General features: G+C 43.3%; 1 protein-coding gene across 2 annotated transcripts; it reads left to right on the forward strand.

Moving 5' to 3' along the window:
• Positions 1-752: 752 nt before the first annotated feature.
• On the forward strand, positions 753-21,814 carry Ddx17 (DEAD-box helicase 17). Of its 2 annotated transcripts, none has more exons than XM_057791341.1 (13): positions 753-1,123; positions 4,188-4,338; positions 5,201-5,300; positions 6,632-6,765; positions 7,344-7,409; positions 9,612-9,753; positions 10,012-10,172; positions 10,262-10,434; positions 11,841-11,951; positions 12,368-12,429; positions 13,512-13,571; positions 17,608-17,850; positions 19,021-21,814. In XM_057791341.1, the coding sequence occupies exons 1-13, from the start codon at positions 1,074-1,076 to the stop codon at positions 19,524-19,526; spliced, it is 1,959 nt and encodes a 652-aa protein (XP_057647324.1). In that variant the 5' UTR covers positions 753-1,073; the 3' UTR covers positions 19,527-21,814. The 2 variants fall into 2 exon arrangements, with proteins under 2 accessions (XP_057647324.1, XP_057647325.1); XM_057791342.1 differs by having other exon boundaries at positions 17,608-17,844.

The raw sequence follows: 21,814 nt of genomic DNA on the forward strand, positions 1-21,814 counted from the left end.
AGGCGACCCGTCTGATGGCGACTAAGGCCATCAGCGGCCACCTCAGGAAGGGCTCCCAGAAGGGGTGGCCTCTGCGTGAGCGAGTCGACTGTGCCCAAGCAGGAACGATGACAACAGTCTATTCGGAACTGTGGGAAACACAGGTGTCTTTTAGCCCAGTAGGGATGTCGCCCCTAAAGAGCGACACGACGCACCCAACATGGCTGCGGCGCCAGCGCGGCGAAAAGCAACGGAAGAAAATGGCGCTGGACTGCGTAGCCAGCTTGGCGTACCCAGGGCGGCGGGGCAAGGGGCCAAGGCTGTTCAAGAGGGCCTCAAGACCCTCCAGGTTCTAGTACCTACAGACCCTCGAAATCCGACCAAAACAACATAGGGAGAAGCTATTGTGTCTGCACAAGGCCAGCCTCGAGTGCCGTTTGAGCTCGGAATGCTGGGAAAAAGTCTATTCTCGAAACAGACTCTACGCAGACTGCGCACCCTCGCAATTGAGGGCCGGCCAACCACGCAAACAATGTTACGTCGCCGGAGGATCGCCCCACCCCCAGCCCACGTTCTAGAGCTGGCGGCGCGAGAACGGTACGCCCGTTGCGTACAGTGCCTTATTTAGGTGGGCCGCCAAGGGCGCCCGTCTCCGCCACTGACGTAAAACGCTTCCTAGAATGTCTGTAGTCCCGCGCCGAGCCCTCCGGCTCCTCCAGACGCTGTTTACGTAGCGTCTCGGCCGTGCGTAGCGATAAGTTGGAGCAGGCTCAGCGGCCGCCGCCATTTTGTGCAGTCGCTGGGAAGGAAGGGAGACGCCTAAACCGTGGCACCGCCCGGTTTGAGCGTGACCAGACCTCCCCGCTCTACTAACAACCCCGATTCTCTGTGTTTTGCTCCCGTCTCCGACGAGAGAGGCGGCGACGGTGGCGTCTGCGACGGGAGACAGCGCGTCGGAGCGAGAGAGCGCCGCGCCTGCCGCCGCCCCAACAGCGGAGGCGCCGCCGCCATCGGTCGTCACTAGACCGGAGCCACAGGCCATCCCCAGCTCGGCAATTCGTGCCCCGCTTCCAGATCTTTATCCGTTTGGGACCATGCGCGGAGGCGGCTTTGGAGACCGGGACCGGGATCGGGACCGTGGAGGGTAAGGGGAAGGTGCGGGCGGAGGGGCGGGGTAGCCCGCGACGTACAATGGCCGCCGTGCTCGGGCCTCTGGCTCGGCCAAGCGCCTCTGCGGTCCACCGTCGTGGCTCGGAGGCGGCAGGCCAGCCTTGTCGCCTCGCTTGACCGGCCTCGCCGATCATTTGATCCCTGCAAGCCGCAGTGTTTGTCCGGGAAGAACCCGCATGCTCAAGTCTAGAAAAAGCGACCTCGAGGTGGTTTCCTTTCCGTTATGTCTCCAGCCATCCCATTTAGAGGGACTAGAGTCGAAAAGGTTTTTTATGATTCTAAGCCAGATTTTACTCCCATTCGGTCATATTTGGTTAATTGGAAACACATTGGAATGGGAAGTGCTGGGCTGCTTTTAAAAGATCGAAGTTGGGAGAGCCGGGAGGTCAGGTGACATTTTTTTTTAATTGCCTTTTATAGATCCAGTTATATTGCAGAACTAACTTTGAGGCCTAAGCTAGGAAGTTTTTTATAAATTACCCCAGGAAACTTCGTATTGTACTACTAGAAAAATCCTTGAATGTGCCTGTCCTGGAGTCAGAACTCAAAAAAGTTTATGCCAACGTTGTTCGTGATACTTAGATACCGGAAACAGTTCACGTCTAAATAAACTTTAGGTGATTTTTTTTTTTTTATTTGGATACAGTAAAGTCTTGGCTGGTCATGTGATGCACACTTCTAATCTTAGTACTCAAGCAGTAAAAACAGGTAGATCTCTTGAGTTCCAAGCCAGCCTGGTTCACATTGTGAGTTCCAGGACAGCCAGAGCTACATAGTGAGATTCTCCCTCGAATGGGGAAAATCCTAAGAAATAACAAAGCTATTGAAACCAAGAGACGTTCTTGAGGTGGCACATGCCAGTGATTCCCCAGCACCAGAGGCTGAGGCAGGAGCTTGGTGACTGAGGCCAGCCTGGGCTACAGTAGCTCTTCTGTCAAAGCAAGGGAACGGTTTTCAAGGTTAGTTGTAGAAAGAAAGAAAATTCAGTTAGAATAAGCCTTGTAAAGGAATCTTAATTTTAGAAGCTTTCTTTCCAGATCATTACTGTAATATTCAATGTTAGCTGGGCCGTTATGGCATGCGCCTTTAATTCCAGTACTTGGGAGGCAGAGGCAGGTGAATCTCTGAGTTGGAGGCCAGCCTGATCTACAGAGTGAGTTCCCTGGACATCCAGAGCTGCACAGAGAAACTAACTCTCTGTCTGGAAACCAGGAGAAATCGAGCAGTGCTGCATCACATCAGGAACAACGGGAGCATGTTAGGAGCCACGCTAAAGTCGTTTGAGGCTAAAAATCTCTTCAAAACTGGGTTGGGTAATTTTTGCAAGACTGAAAAAAAAACTGGCTTTCTAGTTCTTGTAGAGTGTTTCAGACTTGTGTTTGATTTGCATGTGGGGTGGAGTGGCCAACTCAGAAGGCCTTTTTGGTCTGGTATTGAGCTGAAAACATGGGGCCTTTTTAAAGGTGTGGATGAGTGTTCCTGGCTGTATATATTTTTCTGTTGTGTTGGTTCAGCAGTAGTATTAATAAATTACCCCAGTTCTGCCTACTGAACGTACATATCCAATGAATCCCAGTAAAATTTCTTACCATAAATCTCAGTCTGTCAGGTTGGCCTAGAATGTGCCATGTTTCAGTGTAGACAACCACACCTCTTCTAACAGAAGAGGGTTTTAGGTTGTAGGTTTTGTCCCACCACTCCCCAAACTGGCTGGTCTTGAAACTGAAATTCCTCAAAGTAGCTACTGTTGAATTTTCTGATTCTGTAGTGTTTTACAAGGAATAAGGAAATGAGATTTTAAAATGCCCTGTTTGTGTATCAAAGTCCTGTGCAAATAAAGGTGATACTTGTTCTAGGAATAGTTATTAGCTTCTAATTTCATACATTTTAGGTTTGGCAAGTGGCCACATCTGTATTCTTGAACAAGACTTAATTTTAAATCTGTTTGAAGGGGGGTTTGTTTTGATACTGCAGTCTCATAGTCCAGACTGGCCTTGAACTTTGATCATGCCACCACCTTTCCAAGTGCTAAAGATTGCACGCTTTCAGCATTGTATCTGGCTTTGAATTTTATTAAATGAAATACCTTAACCTACATCAACATTGTTTCTTCTGTAACTCAGTATTATTTGAGCATGGTGTGGTAGCTCACACTTATAATCCCAGTGTTTAGGAGGCTGAGGCAGGAGGATTTCTGTGAGTTAGGATAAATGAGGTTCAGCCTCACAACAAGAGTAATATTTGGGGAAGAAAAAGGAGATACAAAATAAAGTATATCCATATAGAGATGAAAGCTAGAGAGGAAAGGATTACAACCCTTTATTCTGCTTCTTTTGAATAAACTAAAGGTGAGTACTAGTTCCTGGTGTCCCTTTAGTTTGCAGATTAGCTGGGAAGTGCTTGTCCAGAAGCTTTTGTAGTTTTGAGGGACTTGCTTCAAGTATGTGTGTTTTTCTCCATCTCCACAATCTTGCTCTTACAGTTTAAGAGAGTATCTTCTTTGAAACCTGTTTGTGTTTTATCCCATGCAGAATCTCCAGTACCACTTAAAAAAAAAATACACTGGAGCCGGGCGGTGGTGGCGCACGCCTTTAATCCCAGCACTTGGGAGGCAGAGGCAGGCGGATCTCTGTGAGTTCGAGACCAGCCTGGTCTACAAGAGCTAGTTCCAGGACAGGCTCCAAAACCACAGAGAAACCCTGTCTTGAAAAACCAAAAAAAAAAAAAAAATACACTGGGTATGTAGTTGGGAGGTAGCCAATGATTTTGCCAAATGGATAAAATTAGTAGTAGTGCTGTTCTCTACATAGAGAACTAAGATGTAGAGAAGTAAAGTGTGCTCCCAGATTACATGGAAGTTTCAGAAGGAAATAGAGCTCGATCCTTGTCTGGTTCCAGAATCTCTGCTCTTACCCCTGAGATTCTAAGATGAACTCAGATGAACTGTCTTTGGAAAGGGCTTTCCAGGAGCCATCTCTTCATATACTTCTGCCACATGAAACAGCTACTAATGAATCAACATTTTCTGGTGTCTCTAGGTTTGGAGCAAGAGGTGGTAGTGGCCTTCCCCCAAAGAAGTTTGGTAATCCTGGAGAGCGTTTACGGAAAAAGAAGTGGGATTTGAGTGAACTCCCGAAATTTGAGAAGAATTTTTATGTGGAGCATCCAGAAGTAGCAAGACTGACTCCGGTAAGAAAACAGATTCGTCCAGGTGGTTATACTTTATTTTGTGTTAGGTCAGACCGTAACAGCCCTAGCCATGGCTGGCTTGCCATTGTGTTTTGTTTAATTTTTATGTGATACAACTATTTTATTACTGGGTAGTGGTGGTGCATGTCTTTAATCCCAGCACCTGGAAAGCAGAGGCAGGTGGATCTCTGAGTTCAAGAACAGCCTGATCTACAAAGCAGTCCAGGGCAGCCAGGATTGTTAACACAAAGAACCCCTGTCTTAAAGCAAAAAAAAAAAAACCTGTTCTGTGTGTGACATGGTCTCATTATGTAGTTCTAGGCTAGCCTTTAACTTTCTATCCTGCTACTTCAGCTCATAGGTGCCAGGGTTACAGGCATGGGCAGACAAACCTGGTTTGTGATATTCTCTCTTTGGTCAAACCCTGAGCTTTGTCCATGCCAACCATTGAGCTAATTTTCTTTTAGCAGTACCATGCTCAAACCTGGCACCATATGCATGTAAAGCTTAAACTCTACTATTCACCTATATTCTCATAAATTAGTTTAAGATAAATTAACATTGTATGTTTGTGTTCTTTTAACCACCTGATAGTGTATTCTACCCAGAAAATAATTGCTTGTTCAGAAAGAGCTTTGGGCTCAAGTTATAGATAATCTCTTCCTAGTTCTAGTTTTATGTAGAATAGAAGTTAATTATTTGTAGTAGACTGTTTAAGTAACCCTGGCTGGTCTAATTGTTTTTAGATAAGGTTAGCCATGTGCATCACAAACTTGAATTCATGTAAAAATATTAATATTTATCATGTGTGATAATAAAGCTTTTAAATTGAGAACTTTTACTGTCTTCTCCCCCCCCATAGTATGAGGTTGATGAACTCCGTCGAAAGAAAGAGATCACAGTGAGAGGAGGTGATGTCTGTCCCAAGCCTGTCTTCGCCTTCCATCATGCGAACTTCCCACGTAAGTGCTTTAATCCTGCATTAAGTGGTAGGTTGCTTAAAAGTTTTGTTTTGTTTTGTTTTTTTTAAGGCTCAGAATTTTGTTGACAAATAGAAGCCTTTTTTAAAAGAAAAGATAATAGACAGGAAGTGATGGGCTTATGCCTTTAATCTCATCACTTGGTAGGCAGAACTCTGAGTTTGAGACTAACCTGGTCTATAGAATAAAGTAAGTTCCAGGACAGCCAAGGCTACACAGAGAAACCCTGTATTGGAAAACCAAAAAAAGAGAGAGGGAAAAAAGAAAAGATAGTAGCTTATTGGCCAGTCAGATGGTTCAGTGGTGAGAGTGTTTGGACCACCTAAGTTCAGCCTTTGGAACCCAGATAAATGTAGAAGGAGAAAACCAACTGCATGAAGCTCTCCTCCGACCACCACACACTCACTCCGGCACATCACACATGCACACGGTAATAAACTTAAAAGTTTCTTAGGTTTTTATTTTTCATGACACAAAGTCTCACTGTATAGATCAGGCTGGCCTGAAACTCGAGATCACTTGCCCCTGCCTCCCAAGTGCTGGGATTAAAGGTAGGTGCCACTATACCTGGCTTTAAATAGTGATTTAATGTGAGTTTTCAATTTTTTAAAAGCATGAAGGCTACTAGTATTAATAACTACTATGTTAATAGTTATTAATACTTTTTTTTAAAAGATTATTTGTGTAGGGTGAGGTTCCTGAGAGGTCAGAAGACGGCATCAGATTTCCTGAAGTTGGAATTACACACAGTTCTGATATGGGTGTTGGGAACCAAACTTGGGTCTTCTGTAAGAACAAAAAGTACTCTTTAACAGCTGAGCATCTCCTCAGCTTTGGTGTTTTGTGTTTTTTTTTTTGTGTGTGTGTGTATTTTTTTTAAGATAGGGTATCTGTGTCACAACTCAGTGTGTCCTGGAACTTGTTTTGTAGACCAGGCTAGCTTCCAACTCAACAGAGATCCACTTGCCTCCCGAGTGCTGGGATCAAAGGAGTGCACCACCACCACCCAGCTTCTTCTTTCTTTTTAGTGTCAAAACTTGCACCGATATTTTGCCCCTTCATTTTATAAGACAGCAGAATATCGCTTCTAGGATACAGTATGAACTTTGGGGACAGTAAATGACGCATGGACCTGTGCTATTAGGTTTGTTAGGATAGTAATTCACAAAGGTGGTAGTGAACTGGCAAGAAATTGGGTTTAAAGTTCTTGATAAGTCTAAGTAAGTCTTATCTTCAGTAACTGCTACTCTAGATCTCATGTGTGCCCGTAGCTTTACTAGTAAAAGTAGTAATGCGTTCATTTTTTTTTTCAGAGTATGTAATGGATGTGCTGATGGATCAGCATTTTACAGAACCAACTCCCATTCAATGCCAAGGATTTCCTTTGGCTCTTAGTGGCCGGGATATGGTTGGCATTGCACAGACTGGCTCTGGGAAAACATTGGCGGTAGGTACCACGTCTTTGACATTGTAGTAACTTATTTTGTTATCCTAGTTCTCTTAGATTTTTCTCAGGTGTCATGTCTGTGTTGTGTCCCCCCCCAACACACACACCCTGAGACAAGGTTTCTCTTTGTAGTCCCTGCTGTTCTGGAACCAGGGTGGCCTCCAGCCAAAAAACTGCCTGCCTCTGCCACCTCCCAAGTGCTGGGATTAAAGTCATGCGCCACCATGCCCAGCTCACATTTTCTCAATTTTTCAACTCATAGTTAAAATACTATGTGCAAGCCAGGGTGGTGGGATATACCCTTTAGTCCCAGCACTAGAGAGGCAGAAGCCAGAAGATTGGCCTCTGAGTTGGAGGCCAGTTTGGTCTATGCAGTGAGTTCCAGGAAACCAGAGCCAAAACATAAAATACTACTACGTGCAATATTTCAAATGGAGGTTTGCATTGTACTTGAGTGTGGTGATGTGTTGTATTTTTCTTCCTTTCTGTTAGGGCATTGTTAATTACTGATTTAAATTGGAACCATTAAGATAATGGCTTGAGTTTGTATGACATTGTTGATTCTCATTCTTCCTCAGTATTTGCTGCCTGCAATTGTTCATATAAACCACCAGCCATACTTGGAAAGAGGAGATGGCCCAATTGTAAGTGTATTACGGTTTGTAAATTTTCTTTTTTTTTTTTTTGTTTTGTGTTGTGTTTTTTGAGACAGGGTTTCTCTGTGTAACAGTTCTAGCTGTCCTGGAACTGACTTTGTAGACCAGGCTGGCCTTGAATTCGCTAAGATATACCTGTCTTCTGCCTTCAAGTGCTGGCATTAAAGGCATGTACCACCACTGTCCAGCCCAGTTTATAATTTTTAAGAATTAAAAATTCACATTGGTGTGCTCTCATGTTCTTTGTCCTGCCTTCCTGAGAGCCACCTGGGAATGCTCTGCTTTACATTGGTCTATTTGTTAAGTCTGCTCACGCTGTGGGTGGGTGTGGCCGTGGAGATCAGAAGAGGGTATTTAATCCCCTGGACCTGGAGTTACAGTTGTTATCTGCAATGTGATTGTTAGGATTGCACCCAAGTCCTGGAAAAGGGCCAGTACTATTCATTAACCACTGGATTGTCTCTCCGCCCTGCCCGGCCCTATCATTTGGAATTAAATGACTGAATTTGAGGCATTCTTTCTCTTTTCTGTTTGGGGTTTTATGTATATCTAACTTGTGCCCTTGTGTGTGTTAGGCAAATAAATACCCACCACTGAGCTCTATCTCCCTGAACCTAGTCTTTGAACTAGTCTTTTTTTTTTCCTTTTTTTTTTTAAAATATATATTTCCTTCCTGTGCCTGTTTTATTTATTTATTATGTATACAATATTCTGTCTGTGTGTCTTTGGAAGAGCAGGCAATGCTCTTAACTGCTGAGCCATCTCCAGCCCTGAACCAGTCTTTGTAGCACATTTAAGTACAAGTTGTTTTTTGTTTTTTTTTTCTTTTTTTTTCCTTTTTTTTTTTTTTTTTTTTTGTGCTGGGGGTTGGACTTAGGGCTTAATGTGTGCTAGGTAAATATTCAATCACTGGGCTATATCAGCAGCCCTCAAACACAATTTTGAATTACTCATTTTTGTTAGTTTTGGTTTTTTTTTCTTTAGGGAGTGGATTCTGTAGAAGTTAGGGTCAGTTCTTCCCACCACACCATGTGGGTCTCTGATCAGCTTTTTATAAGTAGTTTTTTTTGTTTTGTTTTTCTTTTTTAAGGTAGGGTTTCTCTGTAGCTTTGGAGCCTGTCCTGGAACTTGATCTATAGACCAGGATGGTCTCGAACTTAACAGAGATCTGCCTGCCTCTGCCTCCCAGGTGCTGGGGTTAAAGGCGTGTGCCACCGCCCAGCCAAGTAATTTTTTTTAAATTTTATGTCCATTGGTGCTTTTCCTCCATGTATGTCTGTGTGAGTGAGGATGTCAAATCCTTCCAAACTAGAATTACAGACAGTTATGAGCTGCCATGTGAGTGCAGGGAATTGAACTAGGGTCCTCTGGGAGAGCCACAGCCACTGTTTTTAACCCCTGAGCCATTTTCCTTTTTTTTTTTGTTTTTTTTTTTATTTTGTTTTTTTCGAGACGGTTTCTCTGTGGTTTTAGTGCCTGTCCCGGAACTAGCTCTTGTAGACCAGGCTGGTCTCGAACTCACAGAGATCTGCCTGCCTCTGCCTCCCGAGCGCTGGGATTAAAGGCGTGCGCCACCACCGCCTGGCTCCCTGAGCCATTTTCTAAGATCAACTTTAATCTGTATTTCTTACTGATATTTAAGTTTTTGTTTGATGTATGTCCCCACCCTACCTAAAGAGGGTTTCTCTGTGATGGCCCTGGCTGTCCCTGAACTTGTTTTGTATACCAGTCTGGTCTCAATCTCACTCACAGAGGTCTGCCTGACACGTGATTTTTCATCTTGTAAGGTTAAAAGTTGGTAGTACAAATCTGGGTGTGATGGTGCAACCTAGCCTGGGTAGTAGAAAAGTGAGGATTAGAAGGAACTTCAAGGTCATCTTCAGCTACATAGTTCAAGACCAGAGAGTCTACAGAAGACCCTCTTTTGTTTTAGTCTTTATACTTTATGTAATGATAATGCATCAGAGTAAGCCAAGTGGGAAAGATGCTGGTATCATTTCCATTTCTAAATTGTAAGTTATATTTGCTCATAAGCCAGTGTGCCCCACTACTCAAATAACTTGATGTGCTAAATTGGACAATAAGGGGAAAATTAGACTACCTTTTGGTTCTTAGGGTTGTTTGGGTGTTTTTGTTAAACTTGGGTTGGCTGTCTCAAGTTTATTTGCTTCTCCCCTCCCCTTATTTCAGTGTCTAGTGCTGGCTCCTACCAGAGAACTTGCGCAGCAGGTGCAGCAGGTGGCTGATGATTATGGAAAGTGTTCTAGGTTGAAGAGCACATGCATTTATGGAGGGGCTCCTAAAGGTCCTCAGATTCGAGACTTGGAAAGAGGTAAAAAAAAAAAAAATTCTTTCTTGACAATTTCTGTAAATGAAATTGGACAAGTTTCTTGTTAGAAAATTTAGTAGCGGGGGAAGCTAGAGTCTTAACCTGCTCTTTGAAGTTCGCATTACATCATGCCCTTCAGATACTGTGTATGTTTAGCAACTGCTGAACATCAAATGCAGCCATCAGAGCTGGTGTGTCATGGTTTCTGTGTACTGAGGTTTAGACTGTTTATAAAGAGTTTTTTGTTTTGTTGCTTTGCAGGTGTTGAGATTTGCATAGCCACCCCTGGGCGCCTAATAGATTTTCTGGAATCAGGAAAGACAAATCTTCGCCGCTGTACTTACCTTGTGTTGGATGAGGCCGACCGAATGCTTGATATGGGCTTTGAGCCCCAGATCCGTAAAATTGTTGATCAAATCAGGGTTTGTAAAGCTGATACTTCATTATATTTATACCTGTTCAACTGTTATATAGTTCTTTAATCTAAAGGAAAACCTTCATTTCCTGACAGCCTGACCGGCAGACACTGATGTGGAGTGCAACCTGGCCAAAGGAAGTAAGGCAGCTTGCAGAGGACTTCCTGCGTGATTACACCCAGATCAACGTGGGCAATCTGGAGTTAAGTGCCAACCACAACATCCTGCAGATTGTGGATGTCTGTATGGAAAGTGAAAAAGATCACAAGTATGAAAGGGGACTTTGTTTTCTTGTTTTGATAGAATATTGGGATTGGTTGATTTTTAAGATAGAGGTGCTCTTGATGTCCTAACATTGCATCTAAACTCATGATCCTTCAGAATGCTAGAATTACTGCTGTACTGTACCATAGCTGAAAAGGCCAGGATTTTTTTGAGGTTGGAAATATTTTTGTTTTGTTTCGTTTTGTTTTTTGAGATAGGGTTTCTCTGTAGCTTTGGAGCCTATCCTGGAACTACCTCTTGTAGACCAGGCTGGCCTTGAACTCAGAGAGAGAGATCCTCATGCCTCTGCCTCCCGAGTGCTGGTGATTAAAGGTATGCACCACCACTGCCCGGCTAGATAGTTAGGATTCTGTCTCATTGCCTCCATTTCTCATTTTTGAGATAGGAATAATATCAAATGCATTAGACCTGCTTGAATCTAGTGTGAGTGAATTAGTTGGAATTCACTTTTATTTCGTGTATGTGAAACAGAATCTCATGTATCCTTCGTAGGCCTGGACCTTGAGGAGTAAAACAAGATTACTTAGAGCTTTTACCTCCCATGTACTGTGAGTTCAGGCATATGCCACCACACTGTTTAGGTGTTGCTGAGGATTGAACCCAGGGCATCATGCTTGCTGGGCGAATACTATAACCACAGTGGATTAGTTTTTGTTGTTTTCATGCACTGTACTCAGATCCCTAGGGGTGGAATTATAGATGTTTGCCAGACACCATAGTGGATGCCCAAAGCTAGTGTTAGTCCCCTCTGTAAGAGCAGCAAGACTTTTAATCTCTTCAGACCCTGAATGGTTATAGATGTATGCATTAAAGTACCTGTGAACAAGCCGAGCGTGTTAGCACACCTTTATACCAGTGCTGCAGAGGCAGGCCAATTGCTTTAAGATTGTTTTTTAAGACGATTATACCAGTGCTTCACAGGCAGGCAGACCGACTTAAGATTTGTGTTTTGTTTTTAGAGATTGTTTTTCTAGTTTGTATAGCTTTGGAGCCGGTCCTAAAACTCCTTCTTCTGTAGACCATGCTGGCCTTGAACTCAACAAAAATCTACCTGCCTTTCTCTCCCGGATTACAGGTGTATGCCACTACTGAAGTTTGAGAGCAGCCTGGTCTACAGAGTGAGTTCCAGGACAGCCAGGGTAACACTGAGAAACCCTGTTGTATTGAAAAGCAAAACCCAAAAAAGTTAGGTCTGAAGGTTTTTTTTCTTTTTGGAAGAGAAGATTCCTGTTATGTAATTAAGGTTGACCCTTGGATTCTCCATCCTGCTTCAGCTTCCCAAGTGATACTGGGACTGTAGGCATGTGCCACCACACTCTAAGCTTTGGGAGTTAATAGCATCTGTGTGGATGGTACTGTATGAGACTGCATTGTTGGTCTTGTTTTCAGATTAATCCAACTGATGGAGGAGATCATGGCGGAAAAGGAAAATAAGACTATAATATTTGTGGAGACAAAGAGACGCTGTGATGACCTCACTCGAAGGATGCGCAGAGATGGGTGAGTACAGCACCTAGAGAGCATTATACCAGCAGTTTTCGACCTCTAGGTTACGCTATCTGTGGAGGGAGGGTGGGCAGACCACCCTTTCATCCTGGTCATATATCTGATACCATGCATGCCAGATATTTACATTATGATTCCTAACAATAGCAAAATTGCAGTTAGTGAAGTAGCAACAAAATGATTTTATGGGTGGGGTCACCACAGGGACTGTATTAAAGGGTTGTATTGTTAAGAAGGTTGAGAACCACTGCTATGCTAGGGGCCTTTCCACGTGTATATTTTAGCATAATGTGTATTTGTGTAAATGTATAAATAAGCACCGTCTTCTATTATGTAGCTTAAAGAACTTGATCAACATTATGTACTAATACTTGGGTAAAGATTTCTAATATATAATATTCTTCTGATAGTTGGCCAGCTATGTGTATCCATGGAGACAAGAGTCAACCAGAAAGAGATTGGGTACTTAATGGTAAGAATAAGACTTAAGTATTTTCTTTTGAGATAGGATCTCACTGTGTCATTCAGTCTTGCTTTGAGCTCATAGAAATCCACCTGCCTCTGCCTACTAGCACAGTAAAGTTTTTTTGACAAATGTTATGCCCCTTGCCCTATTTATAAAGAACCAGGTAATAGATTATTTTGACTTTGTACATCAAATAATGGTTTGAAGGCCGGGCGGTGGTGGCGCACGCCTTTAATCCCAGCACTCGGGAGGCAGAGGCAGGTGGATCTCTGTGAGTTCGAGACCAGCCTGGTCTACAAGAGCTAGTTCCAGGACAGGCTCCAAAACCACAGAGAAACCCTGTCTCAAAAAACCAAAAAAAAAAAAAAAAAAAAAAAAAAAAAAAAAAAAAAAAATAATGGTTTGAATGATTTCTACACAAAAACAGATGGTCATAGATAGTTTTGAAGACATGGCCTGGCTGCGTTCCCTATACTAGATTTTATTTGTAGATCAAAGTCCAACTAGCCCTATTTTAGCTAATTGAACCCTGGGCATTTTCAGTACCTCTTTAAAGCTTATAATAATCTACATAATTTTTTTTTTTTTTTCCCAAATGAAAGGGGCTGGAGAGATGACCCAGGCATGGTGATGCACGCCTTTAACCCTAGCACTTGGGACGCAGAGGCAGGTAGATCTCAGTGAGTTTGAGGCCAACCTGGTCAACAAAGTGAGTTTCAGGGTTTCAGGCCAGCTAGAGCTGTTAGACAAGAGAAACCCTGTCTTTAAGTATAATAAAAAAGACCCACATGCTGCTCTTCGGAGGACTTGTGTTGAGTGCTTCACAAGCACCTGTACTTCCAGCCACAAAGAGATTCTATGCCTCTGGCTTCTGAGTACCTACATTCATAGACACACAGTTTTTAATAAAATACTTTTATTTTTCTTAAAGTGGGTATGGTATAAACTGTTAAGAAGGTTTACAAAGCCAACATTATCAATGGCATGTATACTAGGTGGGTGGGGAGAATGACTTTTCTTTGTCTTTTATGGATGTTCTTTATAGCCTCAGTTCCCTAACTTGGTACCTGTTTTTCTTTTTTCTTCAGAGTTCCGATCTGGAAAGGCTCCTATACTCATTGCCACAGATGTAGCCTCCCGTGGGCTAGGTTTGTATAGATAGGTCTCTGTCGGTGGTTTGTGTATCTTTTGTTTTGAAAATTTTTTTGTCATGTCAAATTTAGAGTTGTATGTGTATAAGTTTAATCAAGAGTATAAGTGTGATCCCCCCTTGTAATTTTTTTTTGACCTTTGTGGGTTTAATTTATTATTTTGGGTTTTCTGTGGTCATCCCACCCACCCCTCTTTTATTTTCGAAGTCTCGTCCGGCTCCTAACAAACAGCAAGGCCTAGGCATGACTATTAAGTTACAGGGAGAGGAGATAATTCATTTTACAGCTTAATTTCTTTTTGTTTTTGTTCAGTTTTCTGGCTGGATAGAAGGAGCCTAATGAAACCTAGCTAACAAAAACTGGTTTCTTTAGTTTTTGCCTTACGCTAGTTTGTCTATTATAGATACAAGCATAGAGGCTACTTCCATGAACATTTACTAAAAAGTTTGATTACTTTATACTATAACGACATTCTTTTTAAAATGTCTGCATTGCTTGGTATTATTTCAGTAAAATAGTGGGCAATTCTCCCCTCTTCTTACCCTCCGTTTGGCCATTGATGTGTTGTCCACTTTAAGAACTTAATTTAAAGGTGTTCTTCTTTAGTTTCAACTCACAAATTTAAGATACATACAGATGGCCTGTTGTTTTGACCTGAACAATTCTGACCCAAAATGTTAACATTTATAAAGATTATTTCAACTGGGTGTAGTAATACATGCCTTTGATCCTAGTATTTGTGAAACAGAGGCAAGTTGTTTTTTATTTTGAGGTCAGCCTAGTGTGCCTAGTAAGCTTTAGACCACCTAGGGCCACATTGTGAGACTCTGTCTCCACAAAAAGAGATTGCTGTAGCTTGGTATGGTAGTATATGCCTGTAAATTCCAGCACTTGGGAGGCTTAGGCAGAAGAATCAATAGTTTGAGGCCATCCTTGTTTATATATAGCGAGATCTTGTTTTAGAGAGATGGCGGTCATTTCTATCATGAGGAATCCATTATTGATATGTTTAATTTCCTGTTGAGGAAGGTGAGAAGTACCAAGTTTCCCTGTGCAATTTAACATAACGATAAGTATTGATGCGGCAGTGGTGGGGCTTTTTTATCCCTTGAACTCCTTCAGAGGTAGTGGCCTGCAGCCATGGCGGGAAGCTGTGTCTTCCCTCCGAGGTCATGTCTGGGTCTGTGCCGTTAGAACTTGGGCCTGTTGGGAGAGGAGGCAGAAGCCTGAAAGCAATTTCCATGAAAGCTTTCAGTAATGGTGGTTTTTAAAACAGGCTTGCTATGTGCTGGTAGCTTCTTTGTGCATCTTGCCTAGACAATTAAAAATCTTTGTTCTGTGTCCCTTTACATATTTTCACAAAATCAATTGGCTGCCATTAGAATAACTTAGACTCTTCATCCCACCCTCCCTCATTCTAGTGAGGGGAGAGGGAAGGTGCCTGAGTCTGTTTCTTGTTACTCAACATCAGTGCTTGTTTTGGGCCCCTTTGTTTGCTGCCTTGTAAAAATCAAAAGGAGGGAGAAAACCCACCACAATGGCAGAATTCTGACCAAGGTCCTACAAGATCCTGGAAAGTGAAGGCTTCTACCTCATAGACAGGGGTGCTATTTTCAGCTGAGTCACCAGGCCTTTTTTCACTTCTGTGGAGCGATGGTCTCTTAAATGATCCCTTCAGGTAAGTTCTTGGCTTCCCATAGTTCATAGTAGTCATCTTCAGGCGACCACTGTTCCCTTTCCACTGGGATATTTTTTATTTCGCTTTTTTTTTTCTTTTTTCTTTTTCTTTTTTGTTTAAACTACAGACTGTTGAACTAAAAGTATTGAATTGATTTTGTTTTGTTTTTTTAGCAGAAGCTTTGATATCAGCTGCAGATCACTCAGTACATGACTGAGACAAATCTACATTGGCCCGAAGCCGCTCTAGATGAGCCTGCTGGCTAGTCTTAGATCCTCCCAATTAGTCATTGGAGTTTTAGGCCATGGCATAGGTTCTCCCAGGCCACTGGCCAAACCATGTAACTTTCCATTTCTTACCCTGCTACAGCATCTTCTCTAGACAGCAAGATAACATTGTGGCAGTGCGCCAGTAACCTCAGGGCAGCCTGGACTGGAGAAAACCAGATTCTGTGCTTGCTCTTTGGTGGCCTCAGGCAGCTGTGTGCACACAGGACACCTTTCTAGTATGAAGAACTTGCACCGTGTCCACCCTTTATCAAGCCCCTCCAGAAGTGCTCCCAGCTGTTAGCATCTGGAGCCCCAGTTCTTGCTGCTTGGAAAGCACAGTCCTGTGCATCCAGTGCAGTAATTCAGCGTGCTCTGTTGCCCATGGTCACCAGTGGGAGTGACTAAGGGCCATTATTCAAGCTCTGAAGATGTGCTTATGGAGTTACCCCACCCCCACCCCAATCTTCCATCCTTGCCCTATATTTTTTCTTTGTGGCATCAACGACCCAAGCCGGAGACTCAAGCTGCCCCCTGTGATAAGTGCCTTCTCGTCTTTCTGGTGTGATTCAGGACTTTAGGGGTCAGTAAAGACTGAGGAGCCTTTATTGTAATAAGAAACAGACATAATGCCCCTACTCCACACACCCCTAACAACAGCTGAATTTTTGTTTTTTAATCATCTCCCCTTCCCCTGAAATTGATCCAGTCTGGGCAATAGATGCAGTCTGACCCTTTGGATGTAACTTTTTTTTTAATTTTTCTACAATCACCCCAATTACCTTGGGGAGGCGTTGGAGGACCTGAAATTTTTACCTGAACCCAGGTTCTCCGGCGCTTGGCAACCAAATGGGGCTACAGAGAAGCATCTAAGCCAGTTCACAGAGCGAGCGTGTGTGGGGACTTCTCACTGCCATGGACCCTTGATGCATGCTCCCCGCGCTCCAGTGGTCCCGTGTCAGAAGGCGGAGTTTTCGAAAGGAGGCCGCCAAATATAAAAGACAAAGAGACGGGATCGGCTGCAGCGGTTTCCCAAAGGAGGAGGGAGTGTGCATCGGTCTGGTAACAAACAGAGAATGTTTTTTAATTATTTCTATCACAGAAATCTGTGTTTTATCTAGGATATTTTCGGAATATTCTTTGTAAAATGCAGATTTTTTTCCACAAAAAATTAGGATTCTGTTATTAAATTTGTTTGTTGGGTAGGATAAAAAACATTTAGCTGAAAGCATTACACTAACATTTACATAACTAAGTTTTAGGGGTTACCCAGCCCAATTCCTAGCCATGTGCAGAATATTAATGTGTGTCTCAAAGTTGTCATGGTTTTCCCCACATTCTTTGGCTATTGAATCTCCAGGTCACGTAGACAATCTGATTAATGATACAAGTATCCAGTTTGTAATCTTGAGTGGAAAAAAAACCTCACTTGAGAAGCTGGGCTTGGAAGTGGAGTGAAATTTTAGTGTAATGTGTTCTTGTGATTGAAAGGGAAAGATAATGTGGATGTTCAAGCAAAGCAAGATAGGTGTGTACTGTGGCTCTGGTTTGCTTTTTAAATACGAGAGCAAGAAAGCCCTAACTGTAGTCTGAGAATGTAGTGAGTAGATGAAGTGCCTTTTCATGTTGCTCTGTGACTGGTCGGAAGGTAAGTTGTTGTGCTGTTGGTAGACTGTGCCAGGCTTCTCCCAACAGAGTAGAAGTGATTTGGCCCTGCACATTAATGGTGGTTGTTGATCTCTACATCCCAGTTCTGAAAGCGTTGGCACTGGAATGTGTCAGTCTGAACCCTGGTTGTAGTGTAGCTCCTGTCAGCATACTGTCACAGAAGAGGCAGGAGTTTGGGGCTTTAAATGGGATTCCCGTGGGATTATAATCAAGACGCAGTGCCCATTTGTGTCCTGAGAATCACTGATTCTCTTTTACTCTGTTGGGATGAGTCTTTTTTTATACCTGCTCAGAGTGGTTACTAACTTCATCTTTTCTCCTCTTGCTGTCATCTGCATTCGTGCGTTCCACCTCTTGGCCTTGTACTTTACCTTCTCTTTCCACATCAACTTAACACAATGACTCATCATTGACCCGGAAGATGTGGAAGATGTGAAGTTTGTGATCAACTATGACTATCCAAACAGCTCAGAGGACTATGTTCACCGTATTGGCCGAACGGCCCGGAGCACCAACAAGGGCACTGCCTATACTTTCTTTACCCCGGGGAACCTAAAGCAGGCTAGAGAGCTGATCAAAGTGTTGGAAGAGGCTAATCAGGCCATCAATCCAAAATTGATGCAACTGGTGGACCACAGAGGTGGTGGCGGCGGAGGGGGTAAGGGTAAGTCCTGGAATTTTCCAGGTACTGTATGGGACTCCTTGATGCTAATTGTTTTTTGCTGTTTTTTTTTTTTAATTTTTCATTTTGATCTGTGAAGGAAGGCTCTTGCTTAGAAGTCAGAGAATGCTTAGTGGTTTTCATGGCGTCATTGTAAGTCAAAAAGCAAGTTTCGTCATTGTACTGCTATTGTTACTATTGTAGCCTTGTATGCGAGAATCTAAGACCCACTTTGGGTCACATGCATGGTCAAAACTAAACTCATGCATTCCTGTAAATTTCTTTTTTGTGGGGGTTGGTGTTTAAGACAGGGTTTCTCTGGCCTCAAACTCACAGAGATATCCCCCCCCCCCAAACACACACACACTGATGGTGTGGTGTTTGCTTTGACCTCTGGATCTAAGGCCAGGTGCGACTTCTAGGTACAGTTTGAGCTTTGTATCTAGACCCTGTCTCTTTGTTTTTGTTTTTTTGAGACAGGATTTCTCTGTGAATCAGATCCTGGCTGTCCTGAAACTCATCCTGTAGACTAGCCTTGAACTCAGAGTGATCTGCCTGCCTCTGCCTCCTGAGTGCTCAGATGAAAGGAGTGTGCCACTACTGCTTGGTTAGACCCTTTCTCTTAACAGATACACAAAGCTAAAGCTTGGTTTTTTGATACCTTTAAACTGCTTCTTAGTTATACTAGAGTTTTCAGTTTTGCATGTGGAGAATTTGGTAATTTTATGTCATTTCTTAGCATAGTATTAGCTAACACACAACTGATTTACGGTTGTGAGATGCACTCAGCCCCGACTCCTGGCTCCCTAGCCTGGTGTGCGAAGATTGTTTATTGTTTTTTGGCTTCATTGTGGTAGTGTATGTCTTTAATCTCAGCACTTGGGAGACAGAAGCAGGCATGTCTCTTTAAGTTTGAGGCCAGCCTTTTCTATAGAACAAGTTTCAAGACAGCCAGGGCTAAACAGAAACCCTCTCTCAGAAAACTGATGGGGGAAAAATAGATTGTTTTTGTTGCCCTCAGGAAGAGTCTAAAAGGCACCAAGTTAAGTATTAGCTTAAAGACTGGCATTGCTGACACTGAAGATGTGTTGAGTATTTCTGTTCCCTTTTATGTTTGTTTAGTTTGTGTTGGATCTCATACTGGCTTTAAAGATACCTTTATCTTCCCATCAGGAGGTCGCTCTCGATACCGGACTACTTCTTCAGCCAACAATCCCAATCTGATGTATCAGGATGAGTGTGACCGGAGGCTTCGAGGGGTCAAGGATGGTGGCCGGAGAGATTCTACAAGCTACCGGGATCGTAGTGAAACCGATAGAGCCAGTTATGCTAATGGCAGTGGCTATGGAAGCCCGAATTCTGCCTTTGGGGCACAAGCAGGCCAATACACCTATGCCCAAGGCACCTATGGGGCAGCTGCTTATGGTACCAGTGGCTACACGGCCCAGGAGTATGCTGCTGGCACATATGGGGCTAGTAGCACCACCTCAACTGGGAGGAGCTCCCAGAGCTCTAGTCAACAGTTTAGTGGTATAGGCCGATCTGGGCAGCAGCCACAGCCACTGATGTCACAGCAGTTTGCCCAGCCTCCAGGAGCTACCAATATGATAGGCTATATGGGGCAGACTGCTTACCAGTACCCTCCCCCCCCTCCTCCCCCTCCTCCTTCTCGTAAATGAAGCTGCTTGGTGGGAGTGACTCGTGCAGATTATATCTAAAGGAACACTGTCTATTCTTTTACCTTATAGCCATTTTTATTTTTTCTTTTCCCAACCATTGTGGTTTATTTTTTTTTTAATGCAGATTAGTTAAAATTCACTGCCAGGTTTCTTCTGCCCACCCAAAAGATCCAGTCTGTAATAACAGATTTTGTATGGAAATATATATATATAAATATATATATATTTATATATATATAACTGACTAGAAAACATTTTCTTCCCCCAATTTAATGCATGTTGAGGATATTGCTATTTTTCATCTTAAAGGTATTAGGCGCTTTTGTTGGAGCCTGCTTATTGTTGGGAGGGAGGGTAGGGAAGGATGAAGTGTTCTGCAGAAGATGGCAGCATCTGTGCTTCAGGCTGTTCTCCTTACTGGGAGAAGCCAAGAGGGATTTCATGTGTGTTGTCCATGGTGGGTTTTAAGTTACTGAAGTTAGATTACTCGGCGTGATGGATTTTAAGATTTGTCAGTCATTTTGGCTGATGGTGTATTAACATGGATTTGAGAGCTAAAAAATTCCTAATTGGTTTGCCCCTCCTGCAGTTACTAAATATTAACCAGGTTAGTGTTGAGTTAGAAATCAAATTTCTGAGTTCAAGCGACCTTTTTAAGTTTAGAAAAACTACAAAGCATTGTTTGCTGGGTAGACTGGCATCTGGGTAGAGACTGCCTGGTTTTGCTCCCCATATAACTAGGGACCATCTGAAAAGTTGATTTCTTTAGCCAAATAGTTATGAGCAGTAAGCATGCATCAGTGTGTAGCAGATGCTTCCTAAGCAGCTGAGTCTATGGTGTACAAAATGCCTTTATAAATGATGACATCCAAATGGGCAGATCGTCCTCTTAAATTCAGTATTTTTAGAGTTAGGGTGGCTTGTGGGCTGCTCTGCCCTCTTGGCCAGGCTCTCCTGAGCAGGACTCTACGGCCTGTTCTGTGGTGTTTCATAGCAGCTGGAGGCACTCGTCCTCGGCATCCTTTTGCACTCAGCTTTTCACAGGTAGGTAGTGCTTAGGAAGCACTCTGGAGGACTAGAGCCCAGGTCCCCCTTACTCTGCAGTGGGAAGGTGGGTTTGTCTCATCCCTTTGTTAACTGTTTTCTTCCTGAAACTTCCAAGAGCAACAGATGCACCTGAAAAGAATTTTGCTCTTGTGTCACCCTAACAGGATGGGACAGTAGATGGCCCCAGCACCTGTGAGAGATCATCACATGGCGGGGTCTTTTGTTTTGCTGTTACCTGTGCTGCTCATTCACAGTACAGGAGGAGGCTCCACTTCATTTCGTGGCTGTGCCCTCAGAGTGCTTGCTGCTTTGTAAAAGTCGTAACCATACACTTGAGGTTTCCTTCAGGAAGAGAAAGGGGATGGTTTTGAGGGCTCTGAAAGTAGGATTCAGTGTGCGACACAACAGGTAGGTTGTCAGCATATCTTGGGTATATGTATGTGAACGCTTGGCATCCTTTTGTTTTCCTTACTATTTTACAGAATATGAAGCTGGGGGAGTGGTGGGCACAGATGTGTGGCAACCCTGCTCTGTGCTTGAAACCAAAGTGTATGTTCTGTCTGTCTCTTACCCTGCCAAAAGGAAGTGTCTAATCATGGACACTGACCAGCCTGTTACAGATACTTCTTTCTTCAGATTTACTTATTAAGCATCATCCCATGGGCTATCTGTGCTACTGCAGCTCTTCAAAACACCCTTTCTGTTAATGCCTTTGGAGATGAAGCAGTAGCTAGGTTGCTTACCTCCCCTTTCCACCAGAAGCATAATCCAGATAAATTAACAGCTGAATTACTACTTCATGAGCTCTTTTGGCCTGGGTACGGCAGAAAACTAGCAGTTTTCCTATTTAGTGCAAATGACTTCTGTCTTCTTGTCTGTCCTTTGAGTTCTCTCAGAACAGGCCTGGGCACGCCCCCTGAGGTGGGGTAATTGCCTTCGGGTGGTTAACTCACTTAAGGAAAGGGCTTCAGTATTAAGCTGTGGGCTGCTTCTCCCTACCCCTCCTGAACAATTCATTGTGCAGACTTCTCATCTAAAAGGTTGGTGGCTTTTGCTTGGGATCAGTGCTCTGCTAATGCGTTTGCTGGTCTCTGAACACATTCCTGTCATTGAGACTTGAATTGTAGGTGTGATGTTAAGGCACAGGATGCTAAGAGCTATGTTACTACTATTCTTAGTTTGTAAATTGTCCTTTTGATACCATACTGTTTTCTTTTGTAGGTATAAATAAAACAATTGAC

The sequence above is a fragment of the Chionomys nivalis genome, chromosome 17, assembly GCF_950005125.1.
Source record: "Chionomys nivalis chromosome 17, mChiNiv1.1, whole genome shotgun sequence".
In the NCBI taxonomy this organism is placed as follows: Eukaryota; Metazoa; Chordata; class Mammalia; order Rodentia; family Cricetidae; genus Chionomys; species Chionomys nivalis.

Excerpts from the sequence above, each read along its gene's own strand:
- Ddx17 (XM_057791341.1), top strand. The coding sequence starts at position 1,074 with ATGCGCGGAGGCGGCTTTGGAGACCGGGACCGGGATCGGGACCGTGGA. Across the intron at positions 5,301-6,631 it reads CCATCATGCGAACTTCCCAC|AGTATGTAATGGATGTGCTG; the intron begins GTAAGTGCTTTA and ends TTTTTTTTTCAG. Across the intron at positions 11,952-12,367 it reads CGAAGGATGCGCAGAGATGG|TTGGCCAGCTATGTGTATCC; the intron begins GTGAGTACAGCA and ends TTCTTCTGATAG.